General features: G+C 35.8%; 1 protein-coding gene across 1 annotated transcript; it reads left to right on the top strand.

Annotated features, from left to right (window-relative positions):
• Positions 1 to 353: 353 nt before the first annotated feature.
• Positions 354 to 6,214, top strand: LOC141481213 (uncharacterized). The gene is made up of 2 exons (XM_074172408.1): positions 354 to 5,365; positions 5,429 to 6,214. Exon 2 carries the CDS (start codon positions 5,430 to 5,432, stop codon positions 6,138 to 6,140), a length of 711 nt encoding a protein of 236 aa, XP_074028509.1. The 5' UTR covers positions 354 to 5,365; position 5,429; the 3' UTR covers positions 6,141 to 6,214.
• The last annotated feature ends 16,554 nt before the right edge of the window (positions 6,215 to 22,768 follow it).

Below are 22,768 nucleotides of genomic sequence, written 5' to 3'. Positions count from 1 at the left end.
CCTTTTAACTGATTGTTTTATGGAGAAAATAAAACATTTGTTTGGATTTTATATATATATATATATATATATATATATATATATATATATATATATATATATATATATATATATATATATGAAATCTGAAGTTTTCACGGATAGGAATATGCTGAACTGGTTTTTCCGGGTATTTGATCCGTGTATGTGATATTATCTCTAATTTCACCGACGTTTCGACAAAATCTCATTTGTCATTATCAAGGTGTGCTGTTACGTGTTCAGAAATTTGTTGACCTTGCTCAACTCACTTCTTACTATAATGGTAAGTAGTTGTTTACAGCTGATTCTCGGCCTCTCCCCACCACTATGATGTATTGATTGCTTTTTTTTATTGGTTGTTGTTTGGTGAAGTCAAGGTGATGTGACCTTGAAGGGTGTGGTGTATGGATCGTTCAGAATTTTTTTCCCGGTTCTAATCCTCCCCCCACCAATATGACGTGTTATTTGCTTTTTTTGTTGTGCAGTGAAGTCAAGGCGTTGTGACCTTGAAGTGTCTGGTGCATGGATCGTTCAGATTTTTTTTTCATATGAGATTTTGTGTGTTTATGTGTGTGTGTGTGTGTGTGTGTGTAGGAGAATGCACGGTACAGGGTTTCATCATGTGCTTGTTTGTCTATGTACAAACATACGTCTGCATACTTCGAAGATCCTCCAAGTAATAAATGCTCCATCGGTGTTAGGGCACCAAGTTAGTAGTGGAGTGACGTCACAGCAATAACCGTTCAACGGCTAGAGAGCGACATGTTCACTCCACGACGTGTGGCAGAGTAATGCGTATTCATCGGTCTGCCCTCACCTCTCCCGAAGCGATGAAGGTTCGCTCTAGCCCCGCTATCGATGGTGACACAACGGCAGCCGAGGACCGTCTGCCTAACGTCTACCCTCTCCGAGACCGCAACGACCACTGCTTGCTCGTATATCGACATCTGTTATCGCATTCAGTTGGGAGGTAATCTTGGCGCATGTAGTTGAGAAGTGGGGTTGGCTATGACGTCTTGACGGGTCCTATCAGAGTGTATTTAAGAAGCGTACGAGTGTTGGCTATGTCAGTTTACATCAAGTGAGTTAGTGAGAACTATTATATAAAATGTATTCCTGTGACTGTGGTAAATCTTTCACTCGTAGTGATAATCTTCGTCGGCATCAGCTCCAGAGTTGCCAAGGAGGGCCTGCAGTGAAACGGGTGAGAGTGGATAATGCAACACCTATGTATACGTGCAATTGTTGTAATGTGACAATTCCTATGACCCAAGTGAATTCTCACCGAAGAACCATGAGTCATAAAAATAATGCATGTGTTCAATTGTCTGACGGTGTTCAAATTATAACGAATGCATTCAATTGCCGCATTGCTACATACAGGGTGGAGAGTTCGATTGTAACCAGTGACTACATGTCATTTTTCAATGAGATTAGGCAGAAGGTCATTGAATTACTGGAATCAGCCATCAGGATCCATAAAAGCATCAAGGTGAATATGGAAGTTTTTGGGAATTATATTCTTCAGACTGATGATTCGAGGGACACGAAGTCATTTAATTCCCAAAATAAAATAGTGGACCAATCTTCAGATTTGAATGCTGTTTTTGATGGATTCCGTGATGTAATTGTGGCTCAAACGACTGAGTTCCAGGATCGTGACTCAGGTATTTATTTTTTAAAAATTTCAATAAGATTGAATAGTAATTTTTTTTTATAATTCAGGTTGGACTTGTGAAAAAATATTGTTTCTCGAGGTCAACATTAATAAATACAGTCCACTGGAAGGACGTTCAAATGTGAAGCTGCCTCAATGTATTCAATGGAAGAAAGCTGTTGTGAATGTTCGTAATGAAGATCAATATTGTTTTGCTTGGGCTATAACATCAGCATTATATCCTGCAGATAGTCGAGTGTCCGAACTTACGTCATATCCACATTTTTCCACTGTTTTAGATGTCACAGGTATGGATTTTCCGGTTAAAGTTAATAATAAGAGTATCGAAATATTCGAAGATAGGAATGATATTTCAATTAATGTTTACGGTTTAGAGAGTACATTTGAGAAGGGTAAAATGAAGTATGAAGTGATTGGTCCATTGCGATACTCACAGAGAAGACTCCGGAGACATGTCAATTTGTTGTTTATAACTGATGACTCCGGTAATGGTCACTATTGTTGGATCAAAGATCTTTCAAGATTAGTTTCTAATCAACTATCAGCTCATAGACAGAAAAAATATTTTTGTGACGGATGTTTGATATATTTTTCTGATGAGAGATTGCTTTTACGTCATAATATGTATGATTGTAATCACATTAGTACCACAACACCAACTACTAATTTAAAGATCAATAAATATGGTAGAATGGTTGCGGAAAATAAACTAATGTTTGAAAACTTTGAGAGGCAAATGAGGGTGCCATTTGTAGTGTATGCTGATTTTGAATCAGTGCTTAAACCGATTCATGTGAATGAGCCAAATCCTGAAAGTTCATACACGATTAAAACATTCAAACATGCCCCATATTCATTTGCTTATTTGATAAAGTGTTCATATAATGATGATTTGTCAAAATTTGTTACATATAGGGGTGTAGATGCAGCTCAGAAATTTGTGAGTAGCATTGAAGATGATTTGAAAGAGATACATGAAAATCATCTCAGAAACCCTAAACCGATGGATACACAAACTGACGAAGAAGAAGAACAGTTTGCTGCAGCCAGAACTTGTGGTATATGTAATAAAGCATTTACTGATGGTGAAGTCAAAGTAAGAGATCATTGTCATGTCACAGGAAAGAAAAGATCACATGCCGCTCACTCGAAATGTAATTTAAATTTCAAAATACCAAACTTCATACCTATCATTTTTCATAATTTAAGTGGTTATGATTGTCATTTATTCATAAAAGAATTGTATAGGAATAAAGAGAAAGTTGATGTTATCCCGCAAACTAAAGAGAAATATATATCTTTCACGAAGCATCTCTTCACACACAGCTATACCGATAAAGATGGTGTGGTTAGGAAGAATTATCTCAAAATGAGATTTATCGATAGTTATAAATTTATGACTAATTCGTTGGAGAAGTTGGGTGCAAACTTGACCTCCGATCAATGTTTGGAGATGCACAAACATTTCCCACAAATTGAGAAATTCAATTTGATGAGACAGAAAGGTGTATTTCCATATAGTTTTGTTGATGACATTGACAAATTGAATTATCCATTACTTCCGACAAAAAATCAGTTTTATGACACACTCAATTGTGAACATATATCGGAAACTGATTATGATAGGGCTAGAAATGTTTGGAATTTATTCGAGTGTCAGAATTTGGGGGAATACTCTGATTTGTATTTGAAGTCGGATGTATTGCTACTATGTGATATTTTTGAAAACTTCCGCACCACAAGTTTAGAGATATATAACTTAGATCCGGCACAATATTATACTGCACCTGGATTATCATGGGATGCCATGTTGAAGTTCACTAATGTTGAATTGGAATTACTAACTGACATTGATATGATTCACTTTTTTCAAAAAGGTATACGAGGTGGAATTAGTCAATGTAGCGAGAGGAAACATATAGCAAATAATAGATTTTTACCCAATTATAATCCCAATGAACCTTCCACATTCATTACATATTTAGATGCAACAAATCTATACGGTCACAGTATGTCACAACCTCTACCAACAAGTGAATTTACATGGTTGACACCAAATGAAATTCTTAATCTTGATGTGATGGATGTGAGTACTGATAGTCCGTATGGGTATGTATTTGAAGTGGACATTCATTATCCACAAGAGTTGCATGATAAACATTCTGACCTTCCATTTTTAGTCGAAAAAATAATACCACCTCGTACACAATCGAAAATTCCCAAATTAATTCCAAATTTGAATGATAAAAGAAAATATATTGTTCATTATAGGAATCTACAGCAAGCTGTCAAAAATGGATTGATTGTAATGAATACACATAGAGTATTGAAATTCAAACAATCATGCTGGATGAAACCCTATATAGATCTTAATACTGAAATGCGTAATAGGTCTAACAACAAATCTGTTAAAGATTTCTATAAACTAATGAATAATGCGGTGTATGGAAAGACAATGGAGAATGTAGATAATCGAATTGATGTTAGACTCGTTACACATTGGGAAAATATAAAGAAAAATATAGGTGCCAGCACTCTCATAGCCAAACCAAATTTCAAAAATTGTTCAATTTTCACTGATAATTTCGTTGCCATTCAATTGGGTAGAGTGAAGGTTCATTACGATAAACCATTATATTTGGGATTTTCCATATTAGAATTATCTAAAACAGTCATGTATGACTTTTTCTATGGATGCATCAAACAACACTTTGATGAAAATGTCTCTTTACTTTACACAGATACCGACTCGCTCATTCTTAAAGTAAACACAGAAAATTTTTATGAATTCATAAAAACTAACATAAGTAGATTTGATACATCCAATTACAGTATAGTTAACCAATTCAATATTCCAGTAACAAGTTCAGTCTTGGGTAACTTCAAAGATGAATTTCCAAATGATCCAATCATGAGTTTTTATGGTACAGGTGCTAAAGCATATTATGTGAAATCTGTTGATGGTGAATTTAAGAAAGCCAAAGGGGTTAAACGATCTGTAATAAAGAATGAATTGACATGCGAAGATTATCAAAAAATCGTCGAACAAGGTGGTATGATATTCAGAAAGATGAATTCATTTAGAAGCGTGTTACATGATATGTATACTGAATTAAAAAATAAAGTTGCATTATCATATCACGACGATAAACGATATATCATTCCGAATACTACCCACACTCTTCCTTGGGGTCATAATGATATTGAATTTTATGAAAACGATCCAAATGAGAACATTCGTTGGATAAGTAATATTATTCAACAATCACAATCTCAGGAGACTCCATTGGATCAATTGATTAATTTATTATCTGCCGAGATCAATGATTGAAATATCATTCAATATCTTCAAAACCGGAAAATTCAATATTGATATTTATGTAGCCATTTATAATTAATAATATATGACAGAAGTAATGTGATATTAATGTATTATGTATGTATGTATATGTATTACTGTAATGAATATAAAATGATTAAAATTTTATTTGTATTATTTCTATTTCCCTAATCAATTACTGCAATATATAGTATAATGTAAATGACGCATCGAAGTCGATACCCTCCGGAGAGCACTCTACAACATTCAGTTCGAGAAGTCATCTCATCGAGAGCAGTCCACTCCACTTCAAGGCAGTAGCTTCCAACGACCAACTTGATATTTGAGTAAGTAAATTAAGAATGTTATTTTTTATATCAACTAACTTTGTATTATTTCTTCTTTTTCAGAATGGCAACCAATACACAGGAGGTGAATAATGCTGTGGCGTCTATTCTGCCGGTGTCCGCTGACCAGGAGGAGGCAGCATCTTCGAGAGCGGTGACGGGTGACCAGGCAACCACTTCGCGTTCGCGAGTTAGGTGCAGATCTTCTAGCCCTGACTTATTCGAGGAGGAGGAGGAAGTCAGGGCTGTGAAGAAGGTTTGCCAACGACCTGCAGCAAGGGTTGGTCCTATTTCAAAGTACCGAGCTACTTGCAATAGGACTAATCCTTATGCAGGTAGTTTTTCGACCTCTCGCAAGAGGGCCTCCACACCAGCAGCAGCACCAGCAGCAGTGGAAACTCCGAGGATTCCTTCCCCGGAGTTGGTGATATTGTCCCCGTTGGTGGTGCGACTACCACCGCTGCCAGCGACACCGACGGATCCTGAGGTGTTGGTGCCACAGCCTATCGAAGAGGTTAGTGAAAAGATGAGTGTTTTTCTGCAGAGATGTAAGGAAGCAGAACGAGCTTCCCGATCTAGCGAGGCCGCGTTGGTTACCATGAAGCGACAAATGGCTGAAATGGATAACCGACGGAGGGAAATCCAAAAGGAAATGGCCGAAATAGATCGGAATTATGCATCTCTGCAGGAAAGGTGTAAAGCAGAGACCTCTTCGATAGAGCTGTACAAAAAAGTAGTGACAGTTATGGACACTCTTTTTGTAGATAAAGTGTAAATATAAGATTAGTTTTAGGTTAGTTAGGAATATTTAATTATGGTAGTTTTAAGTTTATATTTGTTAAGTTTATATTGAATAAAGGAAAAGGAAGTGAAATAAAGGGTGTACACTGTTTTTTGGTTTGGTACACATTGAACAATGCGATGGTTGGAGCATTTTTCTTCACTTCCTCTTATTATTATTATTATTTTTTTATTTCAATTCCAAGTTCTTCTAGACAAATACCTCACATCAATTTTTGTGTTCTCTAATCACTTGTAAATAATTTCATGTGAAGAAAATTTAAAAAATAAAAAAATAGACATGTTTCATAGAGAAATCGACAAGTATATTTCATTTGTATTTTATCCATTCAAGTATCTCTTTCATTGAATATGTCTTATGTCACTTTGCAATTTACCCCTACTCATTGAATATGTCTTATGTCACACTGCAATTTACCCCTACTCAATGTCCCACTCCTCTCCCACTCCCTCTCGAAAGTATAAAAGTAGAAATCATCTGATGAAACATTCAGTTGATCAGCTAGCATCGAGATGGAACCCGATTCAACCTCCGAACCCTACAGCTGCCCGGATCAGGGGTACAACTTCAATTACTGGGATAACAGCCAGGTACCGCTAGTCTCTTCTACCACGGCACCCCACTGTGTGCCATATGAATACCGGGATCACGACATCAGGATGCAAGTTCAACATGTCACTGGCAGTGACGAAGGACACTTGGACGATTCGGAATATCCAGATCCTGACGGATGGTGGGACCCTGCTTATGATGACATTGTCCCAATGAGCAGCGACGACGACGATGATGACGACGACGACTCTGGCGATGATGCTGATGACGAGCTTGACGTTAGACGTCCTCCACCATCCCCTATCCTCATCGAGGATAGTCCTCCGCCATCCCCAATCCTGATCGATGATGATGTCCTCAATTCCGATGATGACATATAATCATCTACTCGTCCATCATTTCCTTTCCTTTCCTTCCACGGAGTACACACTTTTTGGTTGGTGTACACGAGGCACTGCGAGGCTGGGGCAGTGTCTTCCTCCCTTCCTCTCCCTTCCTCCCCCTCTTATTAGTTTTTTTTCCATAATAATCACTAAGAATTTCTCCTAATAATCGCTCAGAGTTTCATTCTTGATGTTTTCGAATCTCAAACACTGTTCTACATTTCACCCCTCCATTTCATTTCTTCCAATATAAATATAGCAACAATCCCAGTTCTATATCATTCTTCCACAATGTCGAGTACAGGACCCATCCAAGTACATGAAATAGATTCAACGTCTGATCATTTGAGTACAACCTTCGCTCAATTTCTGCAGCGAATCTATGATCTTCCTGATGATTTCGCAGAACGAGTGGAACAAGGTATTCAGGACGACATAGATGCTGTTGACGATAATAATGCGGATGATGTGATTAGTATATCATCTGATTCAGATGATTATGACGACGACGACATCATGAGTATATCATCTGATTCAGATGACTACTATGAGGATGATATCATTAGTATATCATCTGATTCAGATGACGATACCATAATTATTGTTTCTGATGATGAGGAGCGTTAGTCCATATCATTGCATGGATTAATAAAAAAATAACAGCCCTTTTCAGGGCTACAATTAAAGACTGAAACAATAAAAAAAAAAGCTCTTTTCAGAGCTACCATTATACTTTCAAACAGACACAGATTCATACCATTGTTAACATTATGTTAACATTATAATCTCAAACGAAATATATGTATGTGAAAGTATTCATCATTATATGCATACAATGATTGACAAAATGCCAACTTCAACTTTCATTTAAAGTAGTACTCATCATATGCATAGATATTCAATGACTATCAAATTCCAAGTTTCGACTTTTCAGTCAAAGTAGTAATTTATTTGTCATATAATGTATAGATATTCAAAGACTAACAAATAGTAATTTATTTGTCATATAATGTATAGATATTCAAAGACTAACAAATTTCCAACTTAGACTTTTATTAGTCAAAGTATTCATTTGTCACATAATCTATGAATACTAATACAACTAACTACTGTTTGTGTGAATAATGTAGCCCTGAAAAGGGCTGTTGTTTTTTTTTGACCAGTAGGTCCACGGTTATTGTGCCACAGGTTGGACATTATTACATATAATACATGTAGATACTCGGGTGAAGTTTGTTAGTGGCCTCTCGCAAGCTTCACACCAATTCTGTCCCATTTCCATAATTGAGACAGTGTTGTGGGTGTTGACATGGGCATACCACCCTCCATTATTGTTTCTATGCGAATAAAACCGAAAGCAGCACCAACATAGTTTTTTGTTCTCTCCATCTATTGTGCTGATCAATACGTATGCATCCATTGCACAATACAAATCCAAGGGATCTTCCAGTGTCTCACTGACATTGAGTGTTCGCATACCGATCCTCATAGCACCATCACCTTCAGTTGTGTCAGCTTCTATCCCTTCATCATCTCCTTCTTCATCCATGACCCTCTCAAACTCCATCACGTCATCATCTTCGTCGCTTTGGTTGGCCTCGTTTTCAACTTCGTCTATCTCATCTTCATCGACTCCAACATCTTCTGCTTCAACTATTACTTCCTCTAGCGGAACATTGACATCCTCATCATCTGATTCATCTATCCAATTGTTTTCATCAACAGCAGATATTCTATTTAATGCAGCATTTATTTTTGCAGAATTCATCTTGTTGTTGTTTGCTCACAGTTATAGAGAGTGAATGAATGAACTCTAGGTTTGCAAGTCAACTTATATAGGAGGTGATGCGACTCCCACTTGACTCGTTTAGAGTGGAATAGTAGGAGAAGTTATCCCACTATACTTCCACATGATGTTGATTTGTATAAATAGAGATCGTAGGTATAGGAGAGAGCATTCAGAGTTTCTGTAAGTCATCTCTTAATATTTCTAATCGAATTAGTAAAATGCCGTTTCCAAAAGAGTGGAATGAAAAACCAAAAGTGTGTGTCTACCCAATGATGATTGCAGGGGCTATTGTGTGCTACTTTTGTCAAATAAGTAGACCTAAGGATTCAATCAATCCATGTACTGGTATGTGTAGTGATTGCGTGTTGCGGATTCAACTATCGCCTCCTTCTCATCCACCGAAGCGAACAAAATCGGATTATCGTCAACAACAGTTACAGTGTCTGAAGTGTTCCGAACCTATAATATTTAACAATATAGGTATCTGTAGAAATATTTGTGGTACCTGTGCTGCCGTTCCAACTCCACTGCAACGTTGTTTGCGTTGTGATACATATTCCATGAATTGTTGGAATCATGTATGCAATGCATGTAGAAGTACTTGGGATCTGTGTGAGAAGGTTGGTCAACTCTACCCCAATAGGAGAATCCATTTTTTTCAATGTTGGTGTTTGACGCACGAGCAACAACTATTGAGGAATAGAGTCAAAGAACGTTCCACATCCACAGAGACATATTAACATTTTTCATTTTTTATTATCGTTATTGTCCTCTATTATTAATATATATATATATATATATATATATATATATATATATATATATATATATATATATATATATATATTTTGAATTTATTCGTATTATTTTCTAACATTTAAAAATACATGCATGCAACACAAAGTTTTCCTCTTAAATGACAAAGATTGTTACATGCGTGAATAGTTTAGTGAGAGAGCGCATGTGCCAGTTGATGAAAGAGCGCATGCGCTAGTTTATTTTCTTCTATAAATGGTGAGGTCTCAGTAACATCATCACCTTACCTATCCACATTCTATTGCTATCACATATCATTCCTCAGACCTTAATAATCATGAGCTCTATGCCGCTATTGATTGCTGAAGATGGTTCACCACTTGTTGATATCGATCAGACTGATTTTGAAAATATTCCAGTATTACATTTATCGAGTCAAGATTCGATAAATGATTTTGATATTAACGACTTCGTTAACTTTGCAGATGTGCCAGAACCAAATGAGCAAATTATTATTGAAAATCCGATCGTTTCGCAATTATCATCACTCAAACACTCTTCATCTACCCTTCCTCTTGGTGTTGATAAGAAATCTAGAACAATCAAGAGGAAGGTTACTAAGGCATCTTCATCGATTGTCACTGACTTTAAAGAAAAGAAAGAATCCAAAAGTGTTGTGCGACAGAAAAAACCCGCAACGAAAAGTGACAGATCGAAGAGGAAGCCAAAAGGTACTCCTAAAGAAATGAAGAGTGATTTGAAAGCTGAACCGCTATCTTCTTTCAGTCCCCTCCATCGGTTTGGGGAAATGAAAAAGAAAGCAAAATGCCGTCTTGTAAAGGCACAGATGACTATTGCTGAACTTGAAAAGAGTGAGCGAGCTATTAATGCTAATAATGAAACTCTTGAAGCATTAGATGCCAAGATTGCATTAGCGAAGTTTGAATTGGCTAGAATGTCTAAAGATGCTGATGAACTCCGTTCAAAAATTGGTAAAGATAAGCAATTCCATCAACGTTCGAGAATGCAAGCTCAGGCTGAGCTTGAGGAGTCGACTAAGCTTTATGAGACAGCATTATCAGTGAGAGATAATTGGCAAAAAGAGTTGGATACTGCATTTCAAAGTGACGGCGATTAGTTTTGGGAATGATAATGTGTTTTCAATATCGTGAGTTGAAAAATATAAGCGGGAATGGAGTATACAATTAATTTGGTTTGGTATACACAGAACATTGCGAATGGCTGGGGCAATGTTTACCGCTGCAATATTTTTCAGTTCACATACTTATAATTGAAATGAAAACAATAATGAACTTTAATATTACTTTATTCATAAAAGTCACTATTATATACATTTAAACCATATTTGATTCATCAATCCAAGAATTTTGTTCGCTAGGAAGGCCTAACCACTTTACATATACTTTATTTTTTCTTCTCTTCAACACCTTCTCAATCAGATATACGTCAGGATTCTCGGTTCGTAATAACTCTTCTTCGTAAAAACATCCTCTAATCGGCTGTTCATTCATATCTTCAAGATTATAAGTCGTTGGGATGGTTTTATTAATTTTAACAATCTTGAATAGCTCCGTGGTAAAATTCGCAGTGTAAGACTTTTCAAAAATATTTTTGTATTTACTTATACGTACAATATCATTTAATTGGAATTTGGGTTTACTTTGTCTTCCTCCAATTCCATTGATACCCTTGAATTTTAATTTTGTTGTTGAATCAACATTGATGGGTGCCATACCTATTGTACGATGAACTTTATTATTATATCTACTAGTTATAATTGGAAGAATATCAAGCCATTTGTGGTGACCTCTTATCGAAAATTCCTTGTAGAGCCATGCCTTTATTGTACGAATCACTCTTTCTGCTATAGCTGCCTTCTTTGTGCTAAATGTTGAATAATGATTGATATTATATTCTCGCATGAGAGATGAGAAGCTTTTATTGAAAAATTCTTTCCCTTGATCGCTTTGTATGTGTTTGGGGGAGTATTTGGCTTCTTTCAGTACATGTTTCATTGCATTAGTTACTGTACTACCTGTTTTATCTTTAACTGCTACAGTCCACAAATATTTGGAGTAACAATCTATCACTACAAGTATATATCGGTATCCTTCATTACTTTTTGCATAAGGTTGCAGTTCAGCTAAATCTATTTGCCATAGATCTGCAAAACCTTTGATGGTGGTTATTCTTCTACGAAAATTACGTCTTGCAGGTTTATGTAATTCATTAACAACTTGTCGTTTGACATCACTTATTTCATTAGTCATTCTATTTCAATATGATTAAAGAGAAAAGGTGATAATGTTACTGCATTGAATGATGATGTGACAGTGATCATTACATGTGAATATGTTAATATATTATACCTTCTTCACGTAATTCTTCAATTATTGAAATTATTTCATTATCATGTCCGGTATGTCCAGCTGACTTTGAAGCTACCAATAGTCGTAGGCGAGCAACTAACTCTTTCGGTGAATTCCAGTACACATAATTCACAGGTTTAGAATTATATATTTTCTCCATTTTCACTCGTTTGAGTGCTCCACCAATTTTACTTCTACTTCTTATTGGATATTGTCGTGAGTCTAATAGAGGTTTGATAACTTCACGAAATTTTTTAGAATTTGTATTTTTAAAACCATTCTTCAGATGATATTGTTTATATGGAGCATTCGTTATTTTCAATATTTTGGAATATACTTGACGAGTTTCTTCATTATCAACATCTTGTGGAGTCTTCAAAAAAATCATATCATACAATTCTGGACTACCTGCGCATTCATATTTTTTCACTTTATTAGCATCCCAAAATGAAATGTTTCCATCTCTGAAATGTACCACTAGACTTCCCATTTTCAGCTTTTGTGTAATTGGATCCATACGTACGCCAAATGTTCCATCATATGCTGGATTTCTAGATTTTATATTATTCAAATGTTTCATCAAAACATCTTCACCACTTTCATTCATAACAGGTGAGATGTCAGGATCCGAGGAATCGATGTGGGACGATGATGGTGTTTCGAATAGAGTTGTTCTCATATCGTCTTGAAGTGTGCTCGTGTCACTATTCACAAATGATACACTACCAAAAGATTGTTTTCTTCCTATTGGAGTACTCATGGGATAATTTGAAGTAGATTGAACAGTTCCATGATTTGGTGATAACACTGGTGATTTAGAAATAGCGTTTGATGATAAAACATTCAATGGTTTCATTATGGGCTCATACAATCTTTCAAGTGTCGTACGATTTTCAATATTATCATTCTTGATAGAGTTGAATTTCTGCCTGACAGCTTCTGTTGTCTCTACTAGTTGACGTTTCAAATTTATTTCATTGTTTTTATTTTCAGGATCTTTTTTTGTATTCATAATGCCCTTTTTTTTGAATTAAAGCTTAATTCGTTGGTGAAGTGACCTCTACAATAATCAGTGATCGAATAAGTTCCAAAAACAAGATCATGGGTATATAAAACTATCGAATCCTTTGCGATATCTACCTTCATCTATTTTTCTATCCTTATCAATGACTAGAAATCCATATTGGTCCTCCCAGCATTTAACACACATCAATTGGAATTGTTTGAATGTTACATCGGGTGAAACATGATCTGAATAAATGTGATGTAAATTCGTCTCATCTTGTTTGAACATTATAATGAAATTGGTATTGTCACGCACTAACTGTTTGGGTACCCGTGCATATGTCTGTGCTAGATAAAAACAATCAACATCCTTATGACGTCCCATACAGAAATATGATCTAATAATATCTTGCTTTTCACATATCACATCATCGAAAATGAAAACAGAATTAGGCTTAGCGTCGGAGGGTTCCACTATTTCTGCATTATTGCTGAATGTATAAAAACCTAATCCTTTTATAGGTTCCAAAACACTTCGCAAGTACTGATATTTAGGTTGATTGAGTGATTTCGAATAGAGATACACATTTCTAAATCTCAGTCCTTGTGGATGTGTTAATAGTGATATCATTGCATTCGTCTTTCCACAATTTGAAGGTCCTATAATGAGTCCTCGAACTGATGATGGAAGTAGTGGACCATGTCTGAATACCCTTTGTCCATTCAATCCACACCCAAATTTCTCATCTAGATTATCTACAGCAAACTTTTCTTTCTGTTTTACAATGCGCATCGTGCCGTGGTTGGAGACTATATAAATGTTATTAGCTCATTCATTTCAATGTGTACCATCAAACGATACGGACGTATTGAAAGTGATCGTAAAATTAAAAAAGGTTGTGGTTTTGTTAATGATTTAATAAACAAACTTCCTTTCGAATTACATCTACCCGGAGGTTATCAATACTGTGGACCGGGTACAAAATTGAAACAACGTTTAGCTCGTAACGACCCTGGAATCAATAAATTAGATATTGAATGCAAAAAACACGATATTCAATATTCTAAGCATCCATCCGATCTTGCAGCAAGACATTTAGCCGACAAAGAACTTGAATACAGCGCTTGGGATAGGGTTAAATCGAAGGACGCGAGTATTGGGGAAAGAGCAGCTGCATTACTTGTCACCAACATTATGAAAGCGAAAAGACATATGGGCATGGGTTGTAGTACCAATAAGAAAAAATGTAAGAGGAAACAAACGAAGAAAAATAAAATTAAAAAAGTTGCATTTGGTGCTGGGATAGTCCATAAAGTGCGAAATGTATTGAAGAAAGCTGGTGGGAATCAATTTGTGACGAATAATAGCAAAAAAGCTATCACTGTGGCATTGCAGGCGGCACGTAAATACCTTAAAGCTGCCGGTGGAAAGAAGAAAATCCGCACACCACGCATAATTCCTGTTCCCAAGATCGGTGGACTTTTACCATTGATACCAATTTTTGCTGGACTATCCGCACTAGGAAGTTTGGCGGGAGCCGCTGCTGGTATTACCAAGGCCGTGAATTCGGCAAAAGCCAGCAGAGCGGCTTTAATGGAAGCCAATCGTCACAATAAAACCATGGAGGCTGTAGCATTAGGCAAACGCGGAAGGGGAATATATCTCAAACCATACCGTAAAGGTTTAGGACTATATTTAAAACCATACAAAGCCACAAACAAAACAAAAAACTAATTGAACCCCTACCTCAGAGGCCTCTTACTGATCTCGATCTCAGTTATTATGCACAAAAAATGAAAATTCCACATTTTCGTGGTGTTTTTATGCGTGATAGATTACCATCTTCAGGTCCAAAACAAAACGAGACAGCTATTGTTAATTTAGATGGAATAAGTGGACCAGGAACACATTGGGTGGCATATAAAAAATGTGGGAAAGAAGTCACATATTTCGATAGTTTTGGAGATCTACCCCCACCATTGGAATTGACTCGATTCTTTCGAAAATGTTCGAATGTAAAAATCAAATATAACTATGATCGACAACAGAAATTTAATACAGTTCTCTGTGGTCACTTGTGCTTGCAGTTTCTCTCTAAATAATTTTCCAAATAAAAATGGATTCAACACCAAAACTGGATCGGGAGGCTATCAAGGGAATGGGGTTTTCACTTAGAATGTTTTCAAAATATGGTACCTTGAAAAAAATGGATAAAGTGATGCTTGCAAATATGCTTAAGGAAGTGATACTTGCATGTGTTGCACATGAGATTGCATATGTTTGGGAAAAGTTGCCTAAGCATCTGCAAGATGACATCGATATAATGAAACATAGATATTGTTATGAGCACCACCACCACGATCAAAATTCAGAATTGGATGTTAATGACGGTCCTATACCTCGGAAATCTATGTGTTGTATTTGTAATATAGAGGATGTGAATATTGGTATCAATAAAAATGATACTTATTACAATACAACACCTTCAAAAAGTGTAAATTGTCTCAAATGTGCTGTTGCTGTGTACAATAATAAATTGAAATGTGTTTCAAAATATTCATCAGTCATGTCACGAAAGTTCGAGCTACAAGCTGTCGGGACAAGTTTCTTGAGTGCGGATTTTTTTCCACCAATTGAATTGGATAGGAACAGTCGTTATGGATTAGGACTTTTGGGATTCTATGGGTGCAATACAATCAATAATATAACTGAAGCTAATAACTTAGTTAGTTTTAGAATCAGTAATGACAACTCATCGATACCGCAAAAGTTGACAATTGAAATTCCATGTGGTGCTTATGAAATAGAAGAGATCAATGCCGTTATATAGAAACATATCATGTTCAGATTGTTTCATGATAAAAAACCAAATGATGTCGTTGCAGATGATATTTTCTATCTACACGCCAATAATAATACATTCAAATGTGAAATGCGATCCAAATATGAAATTGATCTGACACATCCAAATTCAATAGCAGAAATGATGGGGTTCGCTCATGAAATATTTCCACCAAATCAGATACATGAATCATCATTACCAATAAACATTACAACTGTGAGACTTATCCGCTTAGATTGCAATATAATATCTGGTTCATATATAAATGGTGAAGAATCCCACATTCTTTTCTCATTCGATATTGATGTTGAACCTGGCTACAATCTCACTAAAGAACCACACAGTATTATATATATGCCTGTCAGTCCAGAAGGTCGTCAATTGATTCACAACATTACAGTGCGTATTTTGGATGAAAAAAATAACCTTATCGATTTTGGAAGTGAAGAAGAGATTTTCATTATTTTGGAATTGAAGAAAATCGAATAACTGTTGTTATGGGTTTCATTTATAATAGACAAAATCGCATTGAACAATCCTAAACGAGTTGCACTATCAAAAAGAAAGGTGTGCATAAAAAGAAGCTCATTCCACAAGTGTATGCTAAACAGTTAGCACATAACGCTCTGTCTGTGAGTGATCTTAAATTTTTGAAATCGATTGGATTGAAAGTGAGAAAATAACAATGGTGCTCGAAACAAACAATGAAAAGTTGAATATATTCAATGAACCAGTGCTCGATCATTCTCTCATAAGTTTACATGAGCACACATATAAGCCCTATGGATCACCGCTATTCAGGAATTCGGATGAAATCAGAATTGCAATCAATAATCAAGATGTTATACTAGATATTGCCGAGAGCTTCATTTACATAGAAGGTAAATTCACCCCCAAAGATGTAGCGAAAACATGCTATCTCTCGAATAATGCAATTGCATTTCTCTTTGACGAAATTCGTTATGAAATGGGTGGTGAACAAGTGGCTGTTGTTAGAAAACCTGGGATAACATCTACAATGAAAACCATGATATCATTTGGACAATCTCATGCTAACACATTATTGACATCTGGTTGGGGACTTTCACAATTGAAGCAAGATATCTTGGATACAAACAGTCATGTTTTTAGTGGAAAACTACCACTGAAATATTTGATGGGTTTTGCTGAAGATTACAACAAAAGTATCTTGAATGCCAAACAGGAATTGATTTTGATTATCGCTCGATCATTCAAAAACTCATATATAGGTGAGGTTGATGCTGATTTGGAAATAAATAAAATCGAATGGAAAATAAGACATATTGTACCAGATGATAAACACAAGCTCAAACTTTTGAGTAGAATAAACAAAAGCGGTCTGAATGCCAAAATCAAGTTGGCGTATCGTATGTGGGACCTCTATGAACTACCATCATTACGTGGGACTTCTTCAGACATATGGGCCATCAAAACAACTAACGCATTGGAAACTCCTCGTTTTGTCATCATCGCATTCCAAAGTACTACCACATCTGAAGATAGAACACAAGATATTACAAAATTCACAACTGCTGATATCAATAGTATTCGAGTATACTTGAATTCTGAAGTTTATCCATATGAGCGTTGGAATTTGAATTTCGATAAAAAACTTGATGCTCCTGCTTATTATGCTTTTGAGAGTTTCCAGCGAAGTTATTATGATAAAGATATGAGTGAACCTCTGATGGACATTGGACAATTTAGAGAGAATCCACTATTCGTCATCGATTGTTCCCATCAACCGAATGCAACAAAATCATCAACTATTGATATAAAGATTGAGTTTGAGACGAGGAAGACCAAGTTTCCAGACAACACTAAAGTATATGCATTAATTTTGCATGATACAGTTTTAACATACAATGCATTGGATGGTTCAGTTCATAGCAGATATTGACACTTTTTTTTCACTCTATCATGTACTGTTTTATGATCTTTTTTTTTTATTTGTAACTGACTTATATCATGTATTGTATTTTATATCATATTTATTGTTTTGTAATCATTTTCTATTGTATTTCATCAGATTTAAATAAATAAAACATGAAAATAATACAAAGTTTTTTATTTAACATTATTTATGATTTACAGGAACATACAGACTATCTAAAATAACTTCTTCCTCATAATCATCATTTTCGCGACCATCTTCAATTTCCTCTCGATTTTCATCATTCAATTCAAAGTGATGAATAATCCATTCTGGCAAGTATGGTTGGAGGCTATACAGGAATCTTCTTAGGTTCAGTTCAATCATAACCTCACAAAGTTGCCACAATTCCAATTCATTATCCAAAAATTTGTTGCAAACTTCTGCACCACTCCAATAGTTCTCAGCATCACGAAGGCATAATTCGATTTGTTTTTCATCATAGCATACACTCATATCATAAACGCTTGCATGTTCGGCTCCATCACCCAACACCTTCAATTTAGACGACAAATGTTGAACCGATGATTTGAGATCTACAATATCGGCCCAATCTTGACTTGCGTACTGCATCCACATCTTTAAATGGTGGAACTGAAATCGAATAAAAAAAACAATAAGCAACCTCCAATTTTTCAGTGATATAATACTCACATTCCCATTTTACTTGTAGTTACAAAGTGAGTGTATTCAACTAAGTTAGTAATGTTTATATTTCCATATAATTATCATCTAATATATGAATATTAATAAAACAATAAGAAATTCATTATAATTACTATTATTATTCAATCATATTGAATTTGACTAGAGTTATCGTTTTCACACCAAAAAAACTTTGTAAGCTATGACCTAAAGAAATTCACTATAAATTATTACTATTATTCAATCATATTGAATTTGACTAGAGATCGCGTTTTCATGCCAGCAAAACTTTGTTGGCTCTGTCCTAAATACATCATCGTATATTTACCACCTGATGAGTTGATACAAGATATATCGTCATCACTGAATTGCAACGAAATACGTTTTGGTAGCCATGTTTTAAATAATTTATCATTGCTCACATCTTGCAAAGTTAATAAAATTGATTTACCAAATCGTGTAGAATAAGTTGACATATTTTTAATTATGTACACTTCATCAATTGGCAATGATGATAAGGCCTTTTGCTCTAGTATTTCAACCTCCTGTACAATCAAATTATTAATTTTATTCAAGTCTACTTTTGAAACGGACATGATGAAAATATATATGAAAATATAAACAATTTCCAACAGACAAATACACTCACCGTCTTCCTTCTATTACGAACTGAATAACACTCTACCAATTGCTAACTGCTGCAGATATATTCGTCTACTGATTTCATAGTGTGCCAGGCATTTCTTTTATATTAAACAGTGTGAGTCACCCCCACCATGAAACCGTGAAAGATTCATATTGCTAGTTGCTATCCACTAGAGATGCCTGACGTCACAGCCAAGCCCATCTCCCAACTTGATGCGATAACAGTTGCCGGTACGAGCAAGCAATGGTCGTTGCGGTCTCGGAGAGGGTAGACGCTAGGCAGACGGTCCTCGGCTGCCGTTGTGTCACCATCGATAGCGGGGCTAGAGCGAACCTTCATCGCTTCGGGAGAGGTGAGGGCAGACCGATGAATACGCATTACTCTGCCACACGTCGTGGAGTGAACATGTCGCTCTCTAGCCGTTGAACGGTTATTGCTGTGACGTCACTCCACTACTAACTTGGTGCCCTAACACCGATGGAGCATTTATTACTTGGAGGATCTTCGAAGTATGCAGACGTATGTTTGTACATAGACAAACAAGCACATGATGAAACCCTGTACCGTGCATTCTCCTACACACACACACACACACATAAACACACAAAATCTCATATGAAAAAAAAAATCTGAACGATCCATGCACCAGACACTTCAAGGTCACAACGCCTTGACTTCACTGCACAACAAAAAAAGCAAATAACACATCATATTGGTGGGGGGAGGATTAGAACCGGGAAAAAAATTCTGAACGATCCATACACCACACCCTTCAAGGTCACATCACCTTGACTTCACCAAACAACAACCAATAAAAAAAAGCAATTAATACGTCATAGTGGTGGGGGGAGGCCGAGAATCAGCTGTAAACAACTACTATGGTAAAATGGTATTCGTTATGTGTTCAGAAATAGATTAGTCCATAAACCCTCTACTACCTACTATTTAAACGTTGTTGAGTTTTACCTGCGTTCTTCTTCTTCTTAGTTGACCTCATCTCCCCGTTAAGGTATTGAATATGAAATCTGAAGTTTTCACGGATAGGAATATGCTGAACTGGTTTTTCCGGGTATTTGATCCGTGTATGTGATATTATCTCTAATTTCACCGACGTTTCGACAAAATCTCATTTGTCATTATCAAGGTGTGCTGTTACGTGTTCAGAAATTTGTTGACCTTGCTCAACTCACTTCTGAACACGTAACAGCACACCTTGATAATGACAAATGAGATTTTGTCGAAACGTCGGTGAAATTAGAGATAATATCACATACACGGATCAAATACCCGGAAAAACCAGTTCAGCATATTCCTATCCGTGAAAACTTCAGATTTCATATTCAATACCTTAACGGGGAGATGAGGTCAACTAAGAAGAAGAAGAACGCAGGTAAAACTCAACAACGTTTAAATAGTAGGTAGTAGAGGGTTTATGGACTAATCTATTTCTGAACACATAACGAATACCATTTTACCATTATAGTAAGAAGTGAGTTGAGCAAGGTCAACAAATTTCTGAACACGTAACAGCACACCTTGATAATGACAAATGAGATTTTGTCGAAACGTCGGTGAAATTAGAGATAATATCACATACACGGATCAAATACCCGGAAAAACCAGTTCAGCATATATATATATATATATATATATATATATATATATATATATATATATATATATTATATATAATATATATATTTATATATATATATATATATATATATATATATATATATATATATATATATATATATAATATATATTATATATATATATATATATATTCTGCCCCCTGTGATTCAGTGCCTCACATTCGCATAAGCTGTTTCTATCCCTTCGTTTCATAATCTGCAGCTGAGGTCTCCGTTATACAGCCCCACTTTATTCAGGTGTCCTCTAAGCGGACAATGACTGGTTAGTAACCCTGTAATTTTCTGAGCCGATCCCTACTATATTGAAGTAGTTCTTCGGTTCCCTAATTAAGGTTCTACTGTATTTGTTGCCAGGTACTTTTGTCCAGTACTCTGTGTGCTTCTTATTGGTCCATGTCCTAATCTGGTTTTGTATCAATGATTTTGGTACCCCCAGAGCTGGTTCAGGACCTATATATGCAGTTGATGATCCGCGTCTAGCGCATTCTTCAGTTTTATCATTACCTGTGATTCCTGAATGCCCTGGCACCCAGTGCAAGTTCATTCAGTTCTTCATGGCATTCCCAGACCAGTTTTGATGTCACCTTCGGGTTTGTCAGAGCCCCCAGTGCGCTCTTGCTCATTTCTTTGAGGTCGCAATTTAATAAACCTTGCACACTACAAGATAGCATACACTTACGCCTGAAAGACGGATGTGTATTGTCCTAGCAGATAGCTGTAGTTTAAATTTTTATCCGGTCGGTATATTCCAGCTTCCGTTCCGTGTTTGGTCTTCGATCCATCTGTATACCAGGTGTTTTTTCCAAACATTTTTTCGGGATGACTAATGGTCTTCCACTCTTCACGGCTTATGATTTTGGCCGTGAAGTTTGTGTTAAAGGTGTACACGCAAGTCTTTGCACCTTGCCTAATTTGTTGATGGCGGTCGCCTGCTTGATCTTTGGTCACCAGACCAGAGATGCGTATGTTATCATAGGTTTAACCACCATCGTGTATAGTCAATATAGCATGTCTGGTTTTAGCCCCACTGGAGGTTATTTTATACTGAAATACACGTTATGCTTTTGTAAATTGTTTATATTGTATTAGTAACATTCGATTAAAACCTTTAAAACCTTGAACTGTTACTAATACTCCAAGAGATGATGACGACTTTGGAGAAGGTATTTTGAGTAACTTGAAATTGAAGAACAAGTTATTATATCGATGTTCGTGAATCTGAAGTCGGGAGATTGAGGAACATTCGCGGTTATATTGATGAAGCACGTATATTTGCAAACATATCTGTTTTAATAACGTACTCCTCAAACTTAAGTCTATATAGTGTTGATAAGCCTACAGTTCATAACCTAGTCATTTTTGTTTCAATGAAGATACCTCTTTTTTAACACGCTTGTATTAGCTTCACTTTTATGTTTGTTTAGTTGTAACCGACTCCTTTTGACTAACTTTAAACGGACAGATGCATTTTAAACTTTGTACACTTATAAAGAATCGCTGACATCATAAGTATATTTCATTATTCTGATCAGGATCGCCAGGATTAAATAATTTCCTCACACAGTCTCTGTGTGAGAGTAAGTGAGACAACCACACTGTCTGCGCATACGTATATATTTTATATTAAAACAAATGGACTTCAAATAACGAGCCAAACTAAAAAGTGGAAAATAAATAATAGTTTAAAAAACTTAAAAACACGCTTCAATAGTAACACAAAATAAAAAATAATTTGTAACTACAATATTCATCGTTATAAATACTTGGTTAGGAGCTGTTTGCTAGATTGGATCCATAATAAAAATATAATTTAAAGCATCCAACGCTTTTTTACAACAACATTTAATTTTTATGTAAATAGATTTATACTGATTTCAGACTTATTAAAAGTCATTAGTTACATTAAGCCATAGGACTTATTATCGATGTTGAACACAATCTTGAATTAGTTTCGAATATTTTTTTAGTTTGTGTTGCTATTGA

Source organism: Leptinotarsa decemlineata, unplaced genomic scaffold (genome assembly GCF_025532065.1).
Source record: "Leptinotarsa decemlineata unplaced genomic scaffold, Ldec_3_MD MMD2_tig00000090_RagTag_RagTag, whole genome shotgun sequence".
NCBI lineage: Eukaryota > Metazoa > Arthropoda > Insecta > Coleoptera > Chrysomelidae > Leptinotarsa > Leptinotarsa decemlineata.
Note: the sequence above shows the minus strand (reverse complement) of the source record. Positions and strands in the feature narration are given on the sequence as shown.